Source organism: Pezoporus occidentalis, unplaced genomic scaffold (genome assembly GCF_034315485.1).
Source record: "Pezoporus occidentalis ecotype Australia unplaced genomic scaffold, CSIRO_AGI_Poc_V1 ctg4, whole genome shotgun sequence".
In the NCBI taxonomy this organism is placed as follows: domain Eukaryota; kingdom Metazoa; phylum Chordata; class Aves; order Psittaciformes; family Psittacidae; genus Pezoporus; species Pezoporus occidentalis.
Window position 1 is genome coordinate 13,681,404 of NW_026915724.1, and position 23,328 is coordinate 13,704,731.

The 23,328-nt window shown below is 41.2% G+C and overlaps 1 protein-coding gene across 1 annotated transcript in view; it reads left to right on the top strand.

The window, feature by feature from the left end:
* The window catches only part of KLHL14 (kelch like family member 14), a 59,239-nt gene that overhangs the window by 25,976 nt on the left and 9,935 nt on the right, over nt 1-23,328 (top strand). Inside the window, exons 3-4 of the mRNA XM_062633512.1 lie at nt 16,545-16,634; nt 21,112-21,190. Of these exons, the coding sequence (XP_062489496.1) occupies nt 16,545-16,634; nt 21,112-21,190 (169 nt within the window). The remainder of the gene's footprint in view (nt 1-16,544; nt 16,635-21,111; nt 21,191-23,328) is intronic.

A 23,328-nucleotide genomic window follows, 5' to 3' on the forward strand; every position in this document is an offset into this window, starting at 1 on the left:
GCTAAAACTATTAAAACAAACGTGTTTCTTTGTAAGAACTAGATAAATGCAAGTGAAGTGACAAGTTTTGCAGTGATGACATTAAACAGCACCGCAATATATATCGGTCGGCCAATGGTTTGAGTTCTGATTTTTTTTTTTCTTTAAAAAGGAGGAAAGAAAAAGGAGGAAGGGAGAAAAAAGAGGTTTGACTCCAAAACCTTAAAGTAGGAGATGGTCAGTGCTTCTCCTTGGGTTAAGCAGGAAAGGAAAAATTGAGAGGGAGATGTGCTTGCAGCACTTTCAAGGTGGGGAGGGTTGGCAAATTATGTTACTAGAAATCATTATCATTAAAATAGATTTAAACAGAATTGCCATGATAAGTGATGTAAGAGCCATGTTGCTTCTATTCCCCTCCTTTCCTCCCCAGTTTTACACACAGAAGAACAGAGTGTATGGCTCTGATCTGTGCTCACCAGTAGCTTCTGGCTTGCAGGTCAAGAATTGCAGCTGCTGTATGTGCACTGCCTTAACTGCCTTAAGTAATATACAACATATGTAAAATACACTTTTCTGATTGAAATGACATGAAATTAATGTCAAAGACCTTCAGGATTAGAAAGAAAGAACCAGATTTTTTTTTCCCCTTGGTGAATCATTAAAGTCGAACAGAAAAGAAGTCAAATTAAAGGTTGAGGAGCCATCGTCTGCCCTCATGCGTGTGAAAAGCATTGTGCAGATGTAACTAAGGCAGAATTTGACACCCAAATTAACTCTTTTGCTGGATGCAAAACTGAAAGAAAATCCTTATGACCAGCTTGTAAGTGTATAGAATGAAAAACTGCAACAGCAGAAAAATGTATTCATATCATATTTCTAATTCAGCAAAGTATTAATCACATTGATGTTCAGCAGTGTGTTTAAATACATGCTTAAGTACTTTACTAAGTACTGCCTATAAACAACTTCATATGACAGTGCATTAACACAGGACAGAATTTGTCTGTATACAGTTTCGAGAAAACTACAATTTTAAGCACTGTGGCAGCCAGTAGCACAGAGCTGGATGATCTGTGGTGTCCAAAATCCCATCCTTCTGGCTAGTCCCTGTGCAGTCCTTGTCTCCCAGCTGCATTACCACTAATGTCTGCACAAGCTCATTTAAACTTTGTTTTATTCAGCAGAATCGCAACTGCTGGAATCAGCTGGGCATTTACTAGCTCCCATTAACTTCAGCTCCAGGAAAGAAAGGTCTGTCCAGGTCAGAGGTCTCCCATGTAAGGGTTTATACAGTGCTCAAGGCTCCAAATGAAGTCTTGCTAATGTGCGGGGTGTTTCAGGGACTTTCTGGAGCACATTCTACCCAGCAAGGTTGGAGCCGCTGTCCTCCTGTCAGCTCTTGGGCTGTCTGTAGTGCAGCTCCAAGAAATTATCATTTCAGCGCTCAGAAGTTTTTTCTTAACTGCAAAGATTTACAACAGCAATAAAGCCCTGACATAGAATCCCTTTTCCTGAAGCTGTGATTTGGCTTCACTGCAGGTGCTTGGCCTCCTCTCAGAGAGGCAGGGCTTCCATGACAAGGGCTTTCCCCCCAGGTAAAATGATGCTGGTGCTCCCCTAAAGCAGTTGTGATCACTTGAGGGCTTTGATTTGAAGCTTTCAGTATTGGAAAATAATTCATTGTCCTCAGAGAAAATAATTGACTCCTTAGAGAAAAGTCCTCTGTCTTCACATGACACAAAACAGTAGTGTTCAACAGGAATAAAGACGCATCTTTAAATAATAGAATAAATTGTGTGAATAATGCTAAACTTGCTTTTTCGGGGGAAAAAAAAAAATTGGTTTTATATAGAAAACTTCTATTGATCTATCACTTTCTATTGATTTTCACCAAAGACCAGACATTCTTCCAGGGCTGGTCATTTAACCATACAATACTACAGTTACTTGCTTCTGCTTCTGAAGTCGCTAACTACCTTTTTGCAGTATGCAAGAAGTATTCTTGAGAGCATTTCCCTGATGCTCAGAGGCTTTGCGGGATGCTGTGGGGGTTGTGAAATAGAGGGGTGCTGGAGCTGCCCATGGGTACATGACAGGGATGGAAAGCCTTTTACTCCTCACAGAAGCAAGGCTGTAGACGTAGCACCAAAGTACTTGAAGACTAATGATTATGAACCAATTGTTGGTGTTAGGAACCCCATGGAGGGTACAGGCAGGGTTGAGGGGTGGCTGGTTTCATAGGTTGCATAGTTGGACAAGGAGGGCACATGCCGGAGCCGGAATTCGCCCTGGGTGGGCTCCGGAGTCTGATGCAAAAATGTCATGCAAGTGTTGCAGGAAAAAAACACAAGCAAAGGAGAGTCTGGGGTATTAGTGGTAAGAAAAATGAACTGTGTGAACCAAATTCATACCACTCTGTGAAATCTATGGATGAAGTCTATTACAATTTAATGTCTATTCTACTTATCAGTACTTAATTTGGACCAAATTCATACCCCTCCATGAAATCTGTAGATGAAATGTATTTCAAATTTAATGTCTGTTCTACTTAGCAGTAGTTAATTTGTGGTTGTTCACTAGAGCAAGCCAAAGACAGACACTAAAAATCTGGAAGAAGTATTTGATTTACCCGTTTGTTGATCATTTCTATACACCTTTCTAAGATGATGTTTCCTGCCACCAGTGGATACAGCACCTGCTGAACTTGGGCCCTAACAGGGACCTTTAAAACAAAAGAGAACCTGAGAGTACACCAGCTGGGGCTAAGTCAGCACTTGAAGTTAGTTCAGGTATCACTATACCATACCTAACTATTTCAGTACTCACAGTTCTATCCCGAGACTGTCCCCTCAAAGAGCAACAATAATACTGCCCTTTGTCATGGGTCTAAATAAAGCCTGAGTACCTAATTCTGATTATTTCAGGGAAGTTGCTGCAGAGTTACATTAGCAGTGTTGCCAACAGTTTTATCTCTGATCTTGCACATTTAGTATGTTAAGACAAAGCTTTGTGATTCAGCTGATTATTTTTTAAATGGGAGGTTTTGATCTTGTGGTTGAAAATTAAAAGTAAATTGAAAGTAAATTGAAGAAAGTAAATTGAAGGGGCATCGGGTCTGTGTAGCGTCTTGGATTTAGTGGTCTGGTTTGTAGTTTTTGAAAATGTTTTGGGTTATCAGCACTTGTACTGTAGAGTAGGGAGCAGACAACTAATCCCATAGGATTTTTAATGTGATTTGAAGACAAGATTTGTGCAAAAGTGCTTAGTATTCATGTTTATGAAAATTACGTTTATTCACCCTGTACTGCAATATCAGTTAATGTATTTGTGAACCTCCAGTGACATGGATCTCAGCAAGTCTCCCAAACAGGTTTTCATGATTGCTCAGAGGTTCTGCATATTACAGAACACCAGAAAGTACTTCTTTATCTCAGAAAACAAAATAAATCAGAGGCTTTATCATTTGAAAGCAATATACAGCTGATCATATGGCACTGTCTTTGCAGACTCAATGCCTTAAGTTCAGCCTTAAGAACTCCACAGAATTTTAACAAAATTACTTCTCTAATAAGACATCCATACTGCTTCTTGGGGTATGGATAGTGCAAAATTTCAGTGGGTTTGTCCTGTGTAAATGAGATCCACTGGCATAAGGGGTAGACTGATTCCACCAGTTCATTTTGCGTGTAGTTGTTACTTTTTGCTTGTCTTGTGTGGGTTTTTCTGGGTCTAAATCTTTTGTGATTCTGTTATGGTCAAAGTATTGCAAGAGATGCAGCTCATCTGCTTTTCTCCAAGATAACACCCACCAGTTGAGCCACAATGGCTGCTGCTGCTCATGTTCCTAGGTGGTTAAAATGTAAGGTGAAATGTGCTCTTTGAAATGATCTAATCAGTGCTTTAAGGTCGTTTAAGCTAGTGGCTTTTTTTCTAATTGTAAGAGACTAGAAACAATTACTGCAGCCCATCTGATAAGCTGTGACTTTCTCAAGCACAGTACTAAACCAAAGCAATTGCTTGATCATGTTTGCGCTCCCTAGGATGAATCAAAACTGTATCAATGGTGACTTAATATGTGTACAAGCATGTTTATTTTAACCAGATGTGGATCAGCAGTGTCAATATGAATATTTTTGATAAATTGCACCACAATTGGGGTTATATTCTGTCTTTACTAATTTACAGGAAGACTGCAAACTCCTCAGACAGGATCGGGCTGCATTAATGTCCAGTACTGATGCACTGCACATTTTGTCAGTGGATTAAAATAAGAACTCCTCAAGTGCATTTTTTTTATTTTATTTCCTGTGCTTTTCTTTTTCTGCCACATCTTTCTCATCTGTTTCTCTTTGTGAAAATCCAAATTCATCAGGAATGAAGCCTGAGTTGAGTTTTCACCTGCAGGGCATGTGACAGGACATAAAGTTGGGCAGCATAAATCTGTCTGCTCATGCTCATATCCCAGTTCACAGCTAAAATGTAATCCTGCCTAATCAAGTGTTGCATTGCCCCTTGGGTGTACCCCATGTGTGACTCGAAATTTCAAGACGTCTTTTGGGACACTAGCAGGGATATAGGCATATGCAGCCCCAGCTGTGATAGGCTGCAAAATGCAAGTCGTACTGTTTTTGGGTAGAGGAGAACTGAGGGTGTGTTACCCCTGTCAGTACTGCTGCCCCATGTTAGGAGCATCCCCAGCAGCTGCCCTCAGGTAGCTCCTCTGCTGAGTGGGAGGAGGACTTTCTCTACCCATGCCAGACAAGCAGAAGAAGACTGACTTCAGAAAGATCCTGTCTTTTTTCTCTGTTTCTCTTGGCCATGGAGATGAAGAAGTCTGCAGGAGCTTACAAGGCTGGGCTGGGTCATGAGAAGTTTCTGTATTTTCAGGATATCTGTATTTTCATGGATGGCTGGAAGAATCTGGATGTTGGGAAGGAGTGCTTGGTTGCATTTTATGTATGGATTTAATAATAACTAGTGTTAGTGGGCTGGATGATGCCTCGAGAGGTGCAGCAGTTGGGAAAGAGTAAAAGAAGGTGCAATTTGCTGGCAGTGCGTATGCAGGTAAATGCCAGGCCCTATGCACATTCCTAATGGAATAGGCACACTTCAGCTTCTGCATGCTTTCCTCCAAAAAAATTGGTTTTTAGGGAGATGAGAAGACAACCGTAATCTGTCCACCTTTATGCAGTTCAGTTTGGGTTTAACCTTGAGTAAAGCACTGTGTTTCCATTGGAAAGGAGTGACTATTTTAGACAGGATTCTTTTCTTTACCTTTAATTCTGTAGGTTGTTTTTTTTGTGTCACTGTTTCCTCACATCCTTACCTTTCTCCTTCCTTACCCCTGTAATGAGGAAGCACACTCTTCGTCACATGCAGACATGTTGTTCTGCCCAGTTTCCAGATCTTTACTAAGAGAGAGAGGGAGAGAAATTTGGTGGTGTATTTGTGGGGAAGGGAACTGTGCCTGCTATATTTCACTGGGACTGGTGTGTGGAGTAGAAAAGCAAATGTGCGTGGACTGCCAGAGGAATCACTGACTGATCCTCACGCAGTCTGGGTTTGGGGAGCCGAGACAAGACAAGGCAAAGCAGGTATGACTGATAACCGTGCCAAAGCCTGAGCACCTGCAGTGGCCATTGCACGCAGCAGGAGTCGGCAGGGCGCAGCATCTGCCAGGATTGATGCGCTGAGCCTTCACTGGGGTTTGTGTACTCCATTTGATTTCTTCCCTTTCACACCGAACACAAGGAACAAGCAGAAGTTCACTGCTTGGGAGAAGCTGGCTGTGTCTTTTTTCTGTGCTGCGTTTCACCTCGTTGGTTTTTTGGTTGGCTGCAAAACCTGAAGCCAAAAGATGATGGAAATGCCTCTCCCGGGGGAGGGGGGAGCCGAGCACACCGCACCCCATCTAGTGGTTTAGCCTCAAACTGCTGCCGGGAGGGAAATGCGGCAGGAGGAGGAGAGCTTGGTAGTCTCTCCAGCCATGGGCTTGGTAGATTTCGGACTCCACAGCACCTTCGTGGGTGATTCAGGGCTGCTAAAGCAGCCGCAGGATAAGGGAGGCGTTATCTGCCTGTCAGACCTAGGGTGGATCACAAAGAGGGGACATGCACCAAGCTACCTCTGTAGTAGGCAGTACCAAGCCCTCTGGAGTTAGAAAATGCAAGAATTAAGCTGCTTCTGAAACCTCAATTCGGCTTCTGTTTTCAAAAGCATTAAGATACAATCTCTAATGATATCACTATTCTTTGTTACATGTCAGTGGGCAGAAGGGACCGTGCTGAATTCTGGTTCACTGTATTTCTTCTCTGTTTTTCAGCAAGTAGATCCTGTCACACGCTACTGAAATCTTTTTAGAGGACAGAATTTTTTCACAAGGTTTTCTCCACAGACTTCACAACAACAGGGGCCAACTGCTTCACTGGTATTCGTTGCAGTATTTTTGTACCATCCTCTTTGTGTGGAGCATAGTGAGTCATTGTTCCCATTTTGCAGATGAGGAACAGAGGTACAATGAGGTTAAAGTCAAAGGTATCCTTTATTTGGGGTGCCCATTTCAGGACCCCTTGAACCATGTTTTCCAGGCTGCCTCTCCAATCTATCTCAGTTACAGCAGTGAGAGCAGAGTGCTCCTGTGTATCAGACACAGGGATCAGATCAGGCTCTCTGAAAATGAAGCACATGTTACTGCCCTCAGCCTCTCCCTACACATTTTCCAGAAGTAAAGCAACCTCTTGCGGTCAGAGGTCTTGTTCAGTCTTACCTGTTTCATTCATAGGGTGGCTTCATCCCCTGCACAGAGCCTGTGGCCATATGGTAGGGGAAGCTGTTGCTGTTGTTTTCAAGTTCCTTTCCACCCAAACCCCATCCCATGGTCTTGGCTTCTTCATGTCAGTGCTGGAACTGATTTGACTCCTGGGTGAGCCTGCTCAGGCATGAAACCATTTCCCATGAGTTTATTGTTTCAAAAGGGCTCACTAAGGGGGTGCCAAGAAGTGACTATGCTAGTGCGAAGAGGGGCCTAGGTTACCTGGACTATGAGAGGAACAGGGACATAGCAACACTGGGTTAGACCCATTTAAATGGTTTGATTTCATGTGCTGAGGTTGTAGTTTCACAGCCACAGTAAGCTAATGCAAGCTGGCGCTGCTGATGATACATCAGTCCTTCCCCTGTTCTCATGGCCTTGCTCTCCTCCTCACTCCAATTTATGAGGCCATGCAGGGAAGCTTAGTGGGAAATACCTGGATTGAATTCAGTGTACCTTAAAAAAATACTACTTTCTTACTTGTTTATTGCTTGGCTGCATGCCTTTGAAACAGCCCTTGAAACAGCCTTTTCATAGTATCCTGAGAAACAGCTCATCATGTAGGCCAGCTTTGTAGGTCTGCTGTACATCTATGCCTTTTCAATTGAGGTGGTTGTTAGTGACAGTGGAGGCTTGTGTGTCCTGGGAACTGTGGAGTGTGAACAGAACAGATTTCTGCCCAGATGTATTGACAGCAGAGGAGCATAAAGAGTGCAGAACTTGGGGCTCTGGATCAATATGTACTGCTGTGTTCACTGATTTTGCCATCTTTTCCTTCAGTCCCAGTCCTTTCTGCCACATTCCCTCTGACCTGACCTGACCAGTCCCCATCCATTTCAGTTTCATTCCCTTCTTGCATTCAGTATCCACCAGAACCTGGTCCAAACCATGGTTACTAGCACAGTGGGTCCCAGTTCCATTCATGCCGACTCTGTGTGTCAGTCCTTGCTTCTCTTCAACTAACTGAAAATTATACTTTCATGAACAATGCTGTTTGCACAATTTAATTCTTCAACAAAAAATGCAAACTAGTTGAGGACACTTAATTATGTCTATTTGAAGTATTTGGGCTTGATCACAACAACTTTACTACACGTCAAATACTGCAGGCATGATTTAAATTAACTTGACCTTTTATCCCACTTGTCAGCACTCCATAACCATGCACTACTGTGTGATCTGTGAGTTGTGATTGTGTGTAAACATGGTTCAGCACATGAATTTTGATACTGCTTGATTTAAATAGCAGGTGCTTGAGCTGTGATTCTCAGGTTGCTATTCAGTTCTTGGTATTCAGAAACATGGGTTTGCTTCTTTTTCCTGACTGGGTGCTTTCTAAATCCACAAGAAGCTTTTGAGGAGACAGAAGAAAATTTCTGGCATGAGTTCTCATATGGAGTGATTTTTTCTGATCATTATGATTAGGCATCACAACACATTTTATGTATCAGTTCTTCTAAAAATATTAACCAGTGCTTTTATTTTAGAAAGCAGAAGAAAATTAACATCAATTTAGTCCAAATCTATGAATGGATTTTTTTTTTCAGATATACATTCTGATTTCATTTTCTGTGTGTAGATTTACAAAGTAAGTGATCTGTGCCAATTTTATAAGCATGTGGTGTTGCTGCCGACGTCAGATTTCCTTACCTGAATTTGAAAATGTGGGTCTGCCATTTCTGGTCCTTGGGAGCCCATCTGTGAGAAGAGGTCTAGCAGAGCAACGTTTCTGCCTGGAAACATTTCTCCTTTGTTGGAGAAACCAGTCTTGGTGTTACCCCATTTATGAGGATTGATTCCTAAGTTTCCTTCTGTATTTGTATACCTAGTGGTTAGTACATTTTGGAGTGTGCTGTTATTGTCTATCCTGAGCAAGAACAATATTAATTAAATATAGTTTAATTCTGTCCATCATGAAAAACTGTCAACAGTAAGATATGTGTTTCCTGGTACTTGGAATGACTGATTTGGTGGTAATGAGAATGTTAAGCTTTGTTGGGGCATCTCTAAAGTGCCTTTTTTTTCCCCAGGGTGCTGGTATGGACATGCAGAATCAGTAAGGTCTAGGCTGCAGTACTCTCAGACAGCCACATTCCCCCACCTATGGGTATGTGTCAGGACATGGTGGGGCTGATAGGTCCACAAGGACAGGTCTCAGCATGGGTCCAAAGTCCATCCAGGAGACGAAGCCAAAGACAGGACTGGAGATGTGCTACAGCTTACCTACATGGTGTCCATCCAGACCCCATCCAGGCTGCATAGGCCTGAGCTGAAATGCAGATCCTGCACCGGTGGGCAAGTGGTGTTGGGGGTTGGTTGGTCAGAGCCATTGAGTGCTGTTGGTGCCCTCAGCACCCTGACTGTATGTTGTCTGAGTGGCCTGTTCATTAAAGATTAACCCAGAGCCTTCATGTTGTCCCTGACAGGGGCTCCTGAGCTTTCCTGAGTTTCTTGGCAAGCCTAGGTAGGACTTTTCCTGCTTCTGCATGCTGTGCTTGGGCATGCTGAAAGTTAGGCATGTTAGTGTTTTAAACTTCTCTTCAGGTACCCATACAAGTTGTATCTGTTCTGGGAAAGAAATAATTTTCTTAAGCTTTTTTCCTCTTCATCTTTATGTCTAGTGCTTTAGGTATGTGATGGATCCTCTTGTGAACTAAACCTTTTGTTTGTGAATATTGAAGTATTTAAAAGGAAAAGTCTAAATACACATAGCAGTGAAGGTTTCAATTTATCTATTATGAGTTAACTTAAGTGCATCAAAACCGCTGTTTTAATATGGTGAAATAAGGGCACATCTCTCCTCCGTGTAGTTTTCCAAATGGAAAATCACATTTTTCTTCTTCTGGAATGACTTCAAGACTTAGTGGGAAGAAAAAACCTTTTGGTTGCTGTAGATTAATTAATATGTTCGTTTATTGTGGAGAGCAGGGTAAGAAGTACTGAGACTGAGAGAGAAAACATTAAATGCATCTCAAGGTCAAGTAGAAATGGAGCCACAGGTAGATGCAAGTGGTCACAAGCAGCTGGGCATTAATGCACCACTCCCAGTCAGGGTCTTCCATCCTGGGGCACTGTTAGAAAAGGGAATACATGTCCTTGAGCTGACATCTTGGAGGATCTGAAAGCCTCCAGTGGGACATAATAGTATTTCTTTCTGGAGCTTTCTGGCAACTCTGCTGTGATTTTGTCCCATCAGGGACTATTCATCATTTGGTCCATGAGGAGATTCTGTTGTGCGAAATGTCACACATGAATATTTCATCCTGAGACTGTGACAATGTGACGAGATGTCACATTGGGATGTTGGGCTCTACCTTTAAGTCCAGGGCTGAGTAGGTACATGGCATATCCTACTGGGGAGCAGCCATTGTGGAGGTTAACATTGCATGAATCACAGTGTTGGATAAGTGTCTCCTGACACAACGGTGCAGGATTTTGGTGCAGGAAAGTCAGTTTTTAAGGTGGGAATGCACTATTTTCCTACTTCATTCAGACACCATTGATCTGAGTAGATAGCTTTACTTTATTATTCAAATGAAATCCAAGTGGGTGCTTGTAGCTTTAAAAATATAGCGCTAAAATTTGTCCTTGCAAACTGTCGCTGAAAACCCAATTCTGCCACAGATTGAATTTCACCCATGGAAGCAGACAGGTCTGTACTCAGAATTTGCATCCGAGTAGCTTTAAAACAATTTATTTCAGGGGAAAGCTGAGCATGCCACCTATTCCTGATGTTTGCCCCATCTGGTGTGTCAGCATAAATTCAAGTGTCTTACTTTAGGTGCTCACATATGAAAAATGTAGCCAATTAAAACGAATAAACTGAGAACCGCACTGAAAAAGCCTGGCTGGTGTTATTCCAGAGAATGTGTCAAAATAATAACTCCTGACATTTGAATGAAAAAAATGTTATTTTCATGAATAAGAAATACATTCATAATGTGAAATAATTCATATGAAGTATCTTAATTATATGAAATACCGTTCACTGTGTTGTGAATTTTTACAAGGACTTTCATCTGCTCAGATAACTCTTTCTTAGTGCTTACGTTTTCTTGGGGTGGTATTACCTTTACTTATCTGCAGCCTCAGTTGAGGCAGGGACTGTGTCCTACATGAACTCAGCTGCCCTGTGCTCATCCTGCCTGTGATGGCTTGAACAGTGTCCACAAAACTGGCACGGGGATGAAGAAGTTGTGTAATTTCTAAGCTGAAATTACTAAGCTGTAGTTTCTGAGCTGATAGAGTTCTCTGTGGCGCAGCTGGACCAGGGCTATGTCAGTTATTTGTTAAAGGTGACTTCAAGGCACAGTACTTCATGTTAAGATTTTCTGCTTATGGTCACTGCTGTTGGCCTGTCCTAGGCTTCCCACCGAGTTGAGCTCAGACTCAAGGTTGTCATTGATGTGTTGCTAGAAAAAAGACTTCACATGTATTTGCTTGAATTTGAGGTGACAGGGTGCAGTTTGGCCTTAGGAATGTTAACAGAGGTAGTTGCCATCCACTGTTGCTTATTCTCTTTTGAGTTTGTTTCATTATCTTTTGAGCAGAAAATACCAGTAGGTGAAAAACCTGTTGCCTTTAAGGTCCATGGTAAAGCTCCCACCGTGTTCACTGAGGCAAGAATTTCATACTTATTGTGGTCAGTCTTTCCCCACAGTTATTAAATAACAAAGAATTGAAGTGAACAATTCACAGAGGAATCCTAGTGTTTATTTATGTAACCTCCTTGGTGAGAAGTAACAAGTAACATTCAGTAATAAATGCATAGTTTTCCTGCAAATGATGTATGAACCAAAGAAAGGTGAACAGTATCTGACACTCTGTTCTCGAGAAATAATTGGACCAGCTGTGGTCTGGCCAGCATTTTGCAGAAGGCATTGGGAATTAATATTGTACCTCTGCCATGAGCAAATCGCAGTCTCCTGAAGTGAGTTTGTAGGTGTCTTCTGTACTGGTAAGAGACATCTTCTCACATTACTTTGCCCTCTGGAGAGCCGTGGAAATAACCAGTTTTCAAATAGAAGTAGTTGAATATTATGTAGCCAACAGGTGAGGCTGTTAATATTGTGGAAGGTCATTATTTACTCCATATGTCCTCTGATAATGACATCCTGGTTCTGGAAATGCGCTTGTCTCTTGCGTCATCTGCGCAGGTCATTAGAGATGCTAAACATGACTTCTTGGTGCGTACTGAGTCTTGAAGGGGCTATGCTCAAGCTGTGCAGTAGCTGAGGACGAGATTTCCTGGCTTTCCCTTAAAGTACCTCCTGTATCCCAGGCAGCTGAACAGTTCAGGGAAGTGAAATATCTATTTTTTTTGTTGTTTTTTTTAGTGGTTTTTGGTTTTTAAACTTTGAAGAATCAAGAGTAGGTTCTGAAAGCAGAGCAGGGAATGGCTATGGTCTGTATCACAGCTTTTAGGTCTCCTGGGACCAGAGCTCATCCCTCCTCTTGTCTTGAGAAATGCCATTCCTGTTCCCCCTTCTTCCCTGCTCTAGTTAGTGTTGAAGTGATGATAGACAAGGGAAGATGTTAGGAGAAGGAGGAACTGATGACACCTTGATTGATGTATGGAGAGCAACCAGATGCTGTTTCCTAAATGTGCAATTTTTGGCAGAAACTAAGCAAAACTAGGTAAGACAAACAGCACATGCTATTGCTTTTTAAGTGTCACCCCCATACAAAAGTTGGAGGTGCCTTTGGAGCATCATTGCATCTGGGTGACCTCGTAGGCATTATGGTTGGGAGTATAGCATTTGGCTATAAGCTGTACACTGTTTTTGAAAGTAGGTCCCAGAACACTGTCTGCTGCCTTTCCTCAGCTAAGGTTTGGGATACATGAGACGCTTTTGCTTGGGACAGCTATCCAGGTGTGCAGAGTGCTGCTGTGTCTTCCACCTGCATCTGAAGAACATCCAAGAGTGTCACCTTCTGCATGATGTCATTGGTATTTGTGAAGTATTTCTTAGCATGCACCACTGCAGTCTTGAGCTCCACTGTCTTCCAGATCATTCTCAAGTATAAATCACCACCCGTTTCCTTTTGACCTAGAAACTGCACGTTACAAATCTGTACATGAGAAATTACCTCCCACCTTACCAAGTGTCTGCCACCAATCATACATGAATTGCACGGGAAGGGGACTGGTGGGGCTGTTGTCTTCTGTATAGCTGCTTGGACTCACTTGTGCTCTTGGTCCAGGAAAGCATAAGTTTGTTAACCATGGGACTCCCAGGTTTTGGGAAGCGTGTGAGGGGCAGGGGTTTAGAAAAGATGGTTTCTGCTCACTCCAGCTAATCTGTATATACCTGTTCATCTCACATAATTCTCTGGGACCCATCACCTTGGTAAGTAAGCATGTTTCCCAGATGACCATGGCTTGGTTTTATTTTCTCCTCTTTTTAATAGTCTTTTCTTCTTCATTTTAAATCAGTCTTTAATAAAGTTGAGAATTCTTGCCCAAGGTTTTATAAACATGTGTTATTAAATTTTAAATCTGTTTTGAAAGTGCCTCTATCCTACTCCCTCCTAGTAAAGTGACCTTTTTAAATGGAGGGAAGTGGGTTTAGATGACAGTCATGATAAATGCGGTCATGTTCACTCAATAAAATAAGGCCCAGTGCATTTGAGGATAAATCAGTGAAATGTACAGCCCCACCTGTCTGTCTCCATCATTCATTTCCACTGTCACTTTCACAGTGGCTGATGGATCACAGTTGCTGTAAAATTAGACAGCCTTTAATCTCATTTCATCCTGATTAGCTTCTCCTTACCCTTTCCCTCTAACTCACTGACTGACACGCTAAAAACTCACACCGGGCTGTGCTTGAGCGTGGCGTACAAACTTCTCTTCAAATACCCTTTTCATGGGGCAGGCAGGTGTTCCACTGAGTTGAAATGGAGAAATGAGAAGATGGGATTTTCACATTATTAAAGCAAAACAGTAGACAAAGGCTCCTATAAAACTAATGAAAGCCTGGCCACAGTGTGTGATGGGTCAGATTCTTCCTGTTACACCCTGGCAAGCCCAGTGAGTTTGACAAGATTGTTCCTACTGGAGAATAAATTTAGCATGTTTGTTGCCGTGTAATTTTGACTGTATCTACAAAAAGCTAGGTCCTTTATGGGTGTCCGTTCATAAGAAACATTTTAAAGCACAAGTTTTCTGGTGCTTTCAAGGGGTGTTTATAGTGGTAAAAAAAAAAACCTGTTCATTCCCATAGTTTTGATTTCTGTGTATAACTCAGGATTCTGAGGGACCTGGAAGTGGTGAAGGAGAAAGACTACAATGTTAGTGATGTCACAATTTCAGTGTCGAAATCCCCTCTTAGATGTCCCCACTGTTGCTCCATCCTCCCTGGTTTGCCCAGCTCCCTCCAGCCCCATGGGAAGATTCATGAGACCAGGAACAGAGTTTTCTCCAAAGCTCTGTGAGAAACAAAGGTCATAGTAAAGGTCTGCAGTGTTTTACTGCAGTCACCTTTCCTTCTGAAGCCCAAATACTACTTTCCTTTCCAAGGCAAGCTTCCCTTTAGCTTTCCTGTGAGTTATGGATGGTAGTTAGAGTCACCTGGGCCCAAACCTGTATCAGAGGGAGTGTTGCCATCAAGTTAAGGAGGAACCAGGATTAAGCTCTTAGTTTTCAAGGTTTAGTTATCATCATAAGTGTGGGAGTCTTACTGCGTAGTTTCTATGCATGAGAACTGCAGAAAAACTTAAAATATAATTTCTTCCTCTACTGGCCCTGTTTTTGTCAACATGGAGGATAAATAAAAGTGTTTGCAAAAATTAAAAAATGAAATTTGTAAAAATGAAAACGCAACATGTGAAAGATATGCATATGTGCTGCCTGCAGCCACTTCTTTTAACGAAGCTTACATCTCTCCATACTGACCAGCAGAAGAGCCTGGTTGAGGGTACAACCACAGGCTTGGACCTAACTGGAAACCATAATAGAGCACTGGATTAGGTAAACCCCTGCAGACTGATCATGGGGAGTCTCTTCTTGAAGGAGGGGTTCCGAAAAGCATCTAAGGCAGACAGCAAATTTCCCATGGGAGGCTGAAATTCAGTGTGTAGTACAAGCATCCCCAAATCAAGGAAAGTGCTGGGGTTTCGAGAGAGATTTTAAGATAGGAAGATGTCTGCGGTTAAAGAATGAGATAAATATGATATGGGGACTAAGAAGATAGCAAAAGTATGTTTTCATTCTTCCATCCCACTGCAGGAATCCCGAGGTAGTATTAAATCTTACGTATAGGATTACTTCCCAATTATATAAAGTGTACTAGTAGCAAATAACCTTAATTAATGAACTTTCACTGTACCTGACTGCCCAATTTAAGAACTGTTTCACTCACATAACTTGTAAGAGCACCATGAAAACGATATTCGACCTTTACCAGAAACTAAAAACATACCTTACTTATTCATCATTGCCTTGGAAAAACTTCAGTAAGAAGCTTAAATGAGCCCACTTGATCTTTAAGAAAATGTGTCCTAAATAACAAAGCTGTGCATATTTCTTCTTACTATTATTTGCATATGCTATACTGCACAGCTGTATTCTGAGAAAAATAAAAGATAATAAAACAAATGAAATGAGAGATATATCGCCCAAAATAATCCAAGTGTGAGATAGGCTGCCTCTTTCTTCTTTTTTTTTTTTTTTTTTTTCTGGCATTGGCAAAAGAGCACAAAGTAAGAGCTGGCCCTGAGTCATATTGATTTCCCACTGCACTGGTTTCCTAAGTGCTCTGTTGATCCGTGTCAAGCAATAAGTTCCCTGCCTGTACATGCACATCACCTCCCCATTTGTCCTCACCTAGATTTAAGGTGCCCATATGATGAGCTGAACAAGGACATCATTTTTCCTACTGGTGTCACTGGGCCAAAACTACTCTATGTGGTATGATAACTAATGCTGTGTAAGTTTACATTTACTGCATAATATCACAATAGTGCCATATAGCACACCACAATAATATGTGTATATTTATGTCCTTATTTTTGTCCTTATTTTATGTCCATTTGCAGTGGAAAATGTAAATTTAAAAAAAAAATAGATTGTTGTGACTGTAGTTGGTCCATGGTGATTGTGACACCTCCCGAAAAAACAGATACTGTAAACCTAATGCCACAGTTTTGATCTTCGTTAACAAAGGGCTTCCTGATTAGATGAATAGAAAATGTGTGATTGTGCTGCTAATGACATTGTACAGGAAATTAAGCTATACATTTGGAAAAGGCATTAAATCAGCAGGACCTTAATTTAAAAACTTAAAACTGTATGGAAATGCAGCTTGTTCATTGCTGTGTAATAGAAAGCTACTGAACATACTGACTCTTCTTCTGGAAACATTAGCAGCAGAACAAAGCTGGGCTGATGTTTTTTTTTAATGTTTCCTAGCCTACTAGGATTCCTAGCATCTGCTTATTTTCAGGGAAATTTCAGTCAACTTCACCCTTTTTTGCAAGTTGTTTTTGGAACAGCATTTATGGCACTTGGGTGGGGGAAGGAGGGCACTGAGGGACGAGACTTGCAGCTTTATTCCTTGAATTATTTGCAATGTTGAATAACATAAGATTACTAATAAGTGGCTTTGTCTGCTGCTAAGTCAGTGGACATACATGCTTGGGGTGATGCATTGCTCTATTATTTCATACAGATGTAATCTCAGTGTTGTGTTTTGTACCTTTGGAAATATTTGATGGAATTGGTGCTGACAAAGAATTCTTGCTTTCCTTGCAGTTATGCCATATAACAGTGCCCATCACTGTGTTGTGGAAGTGGAAAACTTCTTATTCGTGCTGGGAGGAGAAGACCAATGGAACCCTAATGGTATGTATAGAATATTAAAAGGCAGAGGCAGCATCTGCCTTCCTGTGTCTGTCTGTCAGGTCAGCAAATGTAGTCACTAGCAAGGGGTTTTGAGGACCTTCAGCCTAATTGTTGAACCTAATAAAGGCTACTTTTAGATATTAATGTAAAAAATATGTGGTACTTTAGCATTATTATCTTTGTCATTCATCAGCTCCCACATCCCTTGAGAAATGCCACGGGCAGCAGAACAGACTCTTTCAAGTGCATGCACCAGGCAGCAGCTGTTAAGAATTTTAACCTTCATTTCCAGTCTCCTTCTAGTCATAATATAATAATGCAATTGCAGTAGATGAATGATTCTTCCCTATTGTCAAACAAGGTACTCGCAGCTCAAGTTGTTAATGTGTTAATTATCTAAACTCTGAGATACTTAAACTGGTCCTTTTTTTAGTCTTGTGCAAGAGCTTCTCATATAGATTATCTGCTGCTACCTTCTTTGATTTGATTACTTCATAAATTTACCGCAAAGAGAAATTAAACAATTTAACAGGCTTCTGAGCAAAGCAAAAGGAGAATACCATGCCTTGCAAAATTCACAAAATTGTCAAGACATTGTTAAAAAGCTTGCACACGAAGAAAGAGTTGTAGTTGTAGCATTCTGTGTAACAGAGATAATTATGACTGAGAAACCATAAAACAGCTTGCAGGTACACATTTTTACTTTAAAACACCAGAGGATCCAGCTGAAATTACATATACTGCATATATTTTATTGTGAATGCCCCATTTCAGCATCTGCACTAAACCAAATTATAGAAAATTGTTACATCTGTTCGCTTCCTAAAACCTGAGACAAACAATTTAGTCCATCCTATAAGCACATTTCCAGTATAGTTAAAATTATCCCTAAATGTCTCAGGAGAAGAGCCCTTCAGTCCTATCTTTGAACCTCCTTTATATTAAACAGGAGATAGCATGGTATCATTAATGACAATTATTATTAGGACCATCAGCTACATCCAACAACTGAGGGCCCCTGTTGTGCTTGGTGGTAGGCATATAGATAATAAGAGGTTGTTCCAGGCAGTTTATAATTAAACAGCCATGTCACACAAAGGATAAAAGAAGTATAATTACACACAATTTAAAGATGTGGAAACTGAGTCACAAGGTGATGGAGAGATGTTAGACAGAGTACATGTCCTGCATCTGAGATAGGAGTCAAGCACAGCTGTTTGTGAGATGGTCGCCCAGATCAACTCCTGAGCTGAAGATGGTGCAGACAGCTTCCGTATTCTGTGAATACCAGTATGTGATTTTTCTGTAGAAAATACAGGAATAATAGAGGTAGGCACATTGCTGATACTAATCTCTTTATGAATTTACTCTGAGAAATGGATCTTACTTGTCATGAAAAGTCAACCTGAAATCATAAATCTTGTTCTGTTCTTGGGCTAGTTCTTTCTTGAAACTGATCTGCTCTAATTTTGCAGTTACATGGGAACTGCTCACACATACCTGCTTGGATTTATGTACCAGCCCTTGTCTGTTATCCTCATAGCACGGAAGGGGCTTCAGATGGACCTAGCTGGAATTGCCTTGCCAGAGCATTCCAAGGGTTTCAATTTGAATGAGAATGTGCCAGAATGAGAATGTTTTTCCAGTGGAAAGAAATATCCTTGAGATGGGGGAAGCAGCACCATACATTTCCTTAGCCATCAGACCGGCAGACTCTTGGGAAGCTGGATGGGCCCTGGGAAATGTCCATGCCCCCTCCGTGCTGCTCCTGTGACTTTTTGACAACCTAGACAGCATGGGAGATATTTTTTCTCACTTTTCACGTCCTCCTGTGGCTACGTGTTTCCAGTCATAAGGGATCGCCACATGAGTAAACACTGATGAGAGCAGTTTGCAGAACACAGGCATGGATTTAAGACCAACTTCCATAACCTTCAGAGCCCATCACCTTATGGCATGGCTGCAAAGACGTTCCTGTAGAAAGCAGAGAGCAGCATCCACCTCCTTTTGTCCCGTCATCCAGCTTCGCCACTGCTGATTGCTGATCACTTGTCACAGTTTTTGTGTTCTGACAGGTGCTTCCTACCATCTGTAACCTCCTGACTGATGAGCAAGGCAAAATAATAGATACAGTTCTTTTTCAAACTGAATTCCAAAGCTAAACTGGAGTCAGACCAGTTACACCAGGCAGCTTACATAGGTCATCGAGTCCTTATCCTGCCATCACAGGCATCATATGGCCCCATTTTGTAAATATTCTAAGATACATTTGAAAAGCAGATGAATTTTTAGCTCCCACTACTCCTATTGGAAAACTGTTACAGAATCCAGTTGCTCTAAATGACTGGGAGGCTTATTCTAATTTCCAGTAAAACATATTCTTTGAGCATCTAAATCACCTTGTTCTCATACCAAAAGTTGGCCTTTAGCTTAACAGTGTTTTTCCCCTGCTGGAGATTTGTTCCTCTGATGTATTACAGATGACGCTCCTATGCCCTTTCAGATTTTGTTTTCCTAGGTGCAACAAGCAAAGTTCTTTTGTCTCCTGCCATAAGGTAAACTTTCTGATCTTCCTGTCGCCATAGTAGCTCTTCTTTGTGCCTGTCCTCGTTTGATTTCATCTCCTTTCCCAAAAGTGACCACAACCATATCCTGTGTTACTTCCCACTCTAGGCTCACTGAACCCTTCTCTTTCTACTCTGCATTATACAGTCTTCTACGTACATGGTATTTGTAGTGAATATGTGTATGACATCTGTTATGTTAGGAGGCCAAGGTCCCCAAATCATAGGTTTGTATCACAGCAATTAAAAAGCTGCTATACAACCAGTGACCACTGAAGTCCCCAGTAACTCTGAAAGATGTAGTGAATATGGCAGCAATATCCCTTCTGCCAGAAGTCCAGACTTTTGATCAGTACTTACATTGCTTTGAAATCCTGCTTTTTGAAATAGAAATAGGTTAGTAAATGTTCTAAATAGTAAGACCTAGAGCCAGTTAGATACCTGCTGTTACTGCTTTACTATTTATTCAGTCTATAGCTCTCAGTGCCTCTGTAAATTGTCTGTTTAGAGTAAAGGAATTCAGATACGGACCAAGCCCAAAGCCTCGCTTCACTAAGCACAGTGGCAAAATGACCAGTTACCCTTAGTGTATAGGGATCTCCCCCTGTGTCTTGAGATGTGTTTGAGTGGTGCTCAGCATAAAGGGCTTTGGTCCTCATTAGGCACCTCGCTGGATTTGAAGGGAAATGCTGCATTATTTATCAGTCTTCTGCTTTACCCTTCTCATGTAGAACATACTTGTAACATAGCGAGGGAATGAGTTTGCTTCCAGACAGAGTGGTCAACATGGTTTCTTCCTCTGTTTTCTTGTAGAACATGATCTTAAATTATTACAAATATAAATTCTAGCTGTATCATTATTCTTCTCTACAGTCTTGATGGTCTGTTTACACATGCTGAAGTAAGTGTGGAATGAAACAAGCAAAGCGAGCCAGTCCTACAGAGGCTTGTCCAATGCAAAAATATTCACCTTGTAGAATACCCAGTGACCATTTATAGAACTGTGACATACGCAGTCGGGTTATTCTGCTGGTCTGTGAAGCCTCTAATTCAATTTTTGAGTCACACATACATAAACAAAGGTTTCTGTTTCTGAGATCCTCATCTGTTGAAGTCTCAGGTGTTACAGGAAATTGCCATACACTCTCTTGCTTCAGTTTTCTTGCTTTGATGTCAATCTGCATGTAAAATAAGGTGAAATCTTAATATCGTGAAGACATGAACACAGTTCTTAGGCTTGACAGCAGGGATAAGCTAGTTAGCTGGTGTGTGTTGCTCATGTTTCATATTTTAGCTAACACACCTGGAATAAAACTCTTAAGAATGTATTCCCCCTTGGATGCACATGTGTAATTTCCTTATAACTTACACTGAAAGTATATGGTAGAATAAACCATCTAGTGCAAACACTGCATACCCCATGCTGATGGCTTATGCAGCTCCTGGTTATTTACACAATGCTTTTTTACAGTTTTCCACATAAAGGTGATACGAGGAGAAAGAAAAGCACATGTTCTCCCTTTGATTTTTTTATCTGACACAAAACACTCTAGTCATAATACCATGGGGATGCCTTCTTTTGGGCAGTGATTTTGTTTAGTGCTGTGATTTATTGTGGCTGTGAAAGTACCACAGCATCTATAACTAAATTTAAATACACATTTTCAAGATCTTATTACAGCGAGCAAGAATAATCTCTATCTGCTTTTACTGCTAGCAATTGCTAATTCAAACCTTGCAGTGCCCCATTTGTTGAATTATTACTGTACACATAGTGTAATCATACATTGTTGTAAAAGGGGGAACCCTTCATAAAAGCTTTCAACTTGCGAAGTATATGTAATACATATTACAATCATGATGTTAAATACATGAAACAAACAGCTGAGTGTCAAAATAATCTATCTTTACAGGGAAACACAGTACAAACTTTGTTAGCCGATACGATCCCAGGTTTAACAGCTGGATACAACTTCCACCCATGCAAGAGAGGTAAAAACCTGCTATGCGTTTTTCAATATATGTTTTATCATCCTAAGAGCAGCTGAAGTATGGCTTAGTTCTGGGCATAAGGAGGCCTACAGAAGCATTGAAAATACTGAGATAAAACTGCAGCATGCAGTTGCGTCCCATTTGTCGCCTAATTTTTTTAAACTTTCCAAGTTCAAAACTCCAGATGCCAGACCCTGCGGTGCTAACTCATGCAAAATAACCATGGACTGTGTGCAATTACTGGTTGCCTGAATATGGTCTGGAGGATTTTTCTGAAGTCTCCATAGTGTCCTGTCATGTTCCCTGGCTGAAGTGTCATGCTGAGTTTGCAGTAAACAAGCAGTAATTATAGTCAGATGTCTTATAGGGAACTGAAACCTTTATATGTTGACTCCATCCTGTTTCATCACGCCAGCCATGAAAAGCTCTCCTGAACATGTCTTCCCTTGTCAGAAGACTCTTGATCCTAGGTGGTCTTTGAGTGAAGTTACTGTCAGTTAATGCATATAAATCAGTCTGCAGAGGTGCATGTGGACTTGAGCAGTGGCCTGTAAAGATGGCATAAATTTAACTCTGGTTCCTAAACCCTACCCTGGCAGGAAAAAAGTCCCCTGAACCTGAACTGAACGATACATGTTTTGTAAGAAGACCCGCAAAGGCAGAAGATCCAAAGTTACAACGTGACATGAAAAGCATTCGGTGTCTGTCCTTCAGTTCAACATCCATATTCTCAGAGATCCAGTGTACAAGAGATCTCGCTGTGTCTTCCTAAGACACATTCCTTGTTCCATGTCCTGTCAGTATTATAGTTCTTTTTCTATTGGCTGTCCAGTGTCAAGATGTTCAGCAGTCATAAATATATTGAACTCAGCACAACCTTGTGATTCAAGGTTTGTATTACAAGATACATGGAAATGTGGATGTCTTTTCAATTTCCAGAGGTAAAATATCAGTCTGTAGATTTTTTGAAGGACCTTTGTTCAGGATTCAGTTTGATTGACCTAAGTCTGTATGCAGAACCACAGGTGATGCTTGTCACCAAAAAATACTGTATTGTACAGTGCATGAAAAAGGGCAAATGGAACAGATCTGAATAAGTTCCCTGTTGGAGCTGAGTGAACTGATAAAATTAGCCATATAAATAAGAGATTAAAAAATTGCATCGCAGTTCATTATAGTCTCTGGCTTTATTAATAACATCATCCTTTTAAAATTATTAACTGAAATGCCTTTTTCTTTTTAGAAAATAGTTAATAGAACTAGTGCTTTAGCTAAAGAGGTGCTTCTAATTTAGCAGCACCCAGCCCTCTCCCTAATTCCTGCCAGCACTGTGGGATAACCCTACGACTGGGTTATTTGTCTTAAAACAGAGGGATGCCTTCCCCTCTGGTTCAGGTCCCCAGACTGAGTCACCGCTGACGCAGGTGCTGATGCAGGGGGTACAGGAGGGATGTGTGAGATTGTGCATCACTGTGCAGGTCATCCTCAGTGGACTGGAGGCTGACTAGTGTTTGTACAGAGCCCGAAGCAATTTGGTGGAGCCTAATCTGTGTCCTAATTAGGCCTTCTGGGTATCTGTAAGCAAAACTCCTGAGGAGCACATGCATCTGGCTGAATGGTTGGGTTTATTTGGCCGACAAAGCTCAGAAGGCAGAAGTAGATAGTTGGGGGTTGGAGAAAGCAGACAAGTAGAAGTTTTACCACATCCACTGTGGCCACTAGAAAATGAGTTTATAATCACAGGTATGGAGTATGACTTGCCTTGTCCCCTGGTGGAAGCTGCTGCCTTCAGCCAAGAGTCAGAAACTCTGCTGTGCATTGTGATTGCTTAGCAGCTGCCCGGTAATAAACTGTGATGTATTAGCACCTCAGCTCCTTACAGTGTTATTTAAATGCAATGGTCCACTCACACATAGTTCCCTCTGCAAGGGGCTTTACTATGACAACATTAATTGTCACCTCTTTTGTTCAGGATACATAACTCATAGGCTTACCTGTTATTTTTCTTTAAATATTCCTGAGCTTAGGGGTATTGTTGGCAAACAGGGATTTTCAAATCTTTCTAAACACTTTCTAAAATGTTTTTAATGGTTTATTTGCTCATCTCTAATGACTTCCTCAGAGTTGTTGCAGCTTTT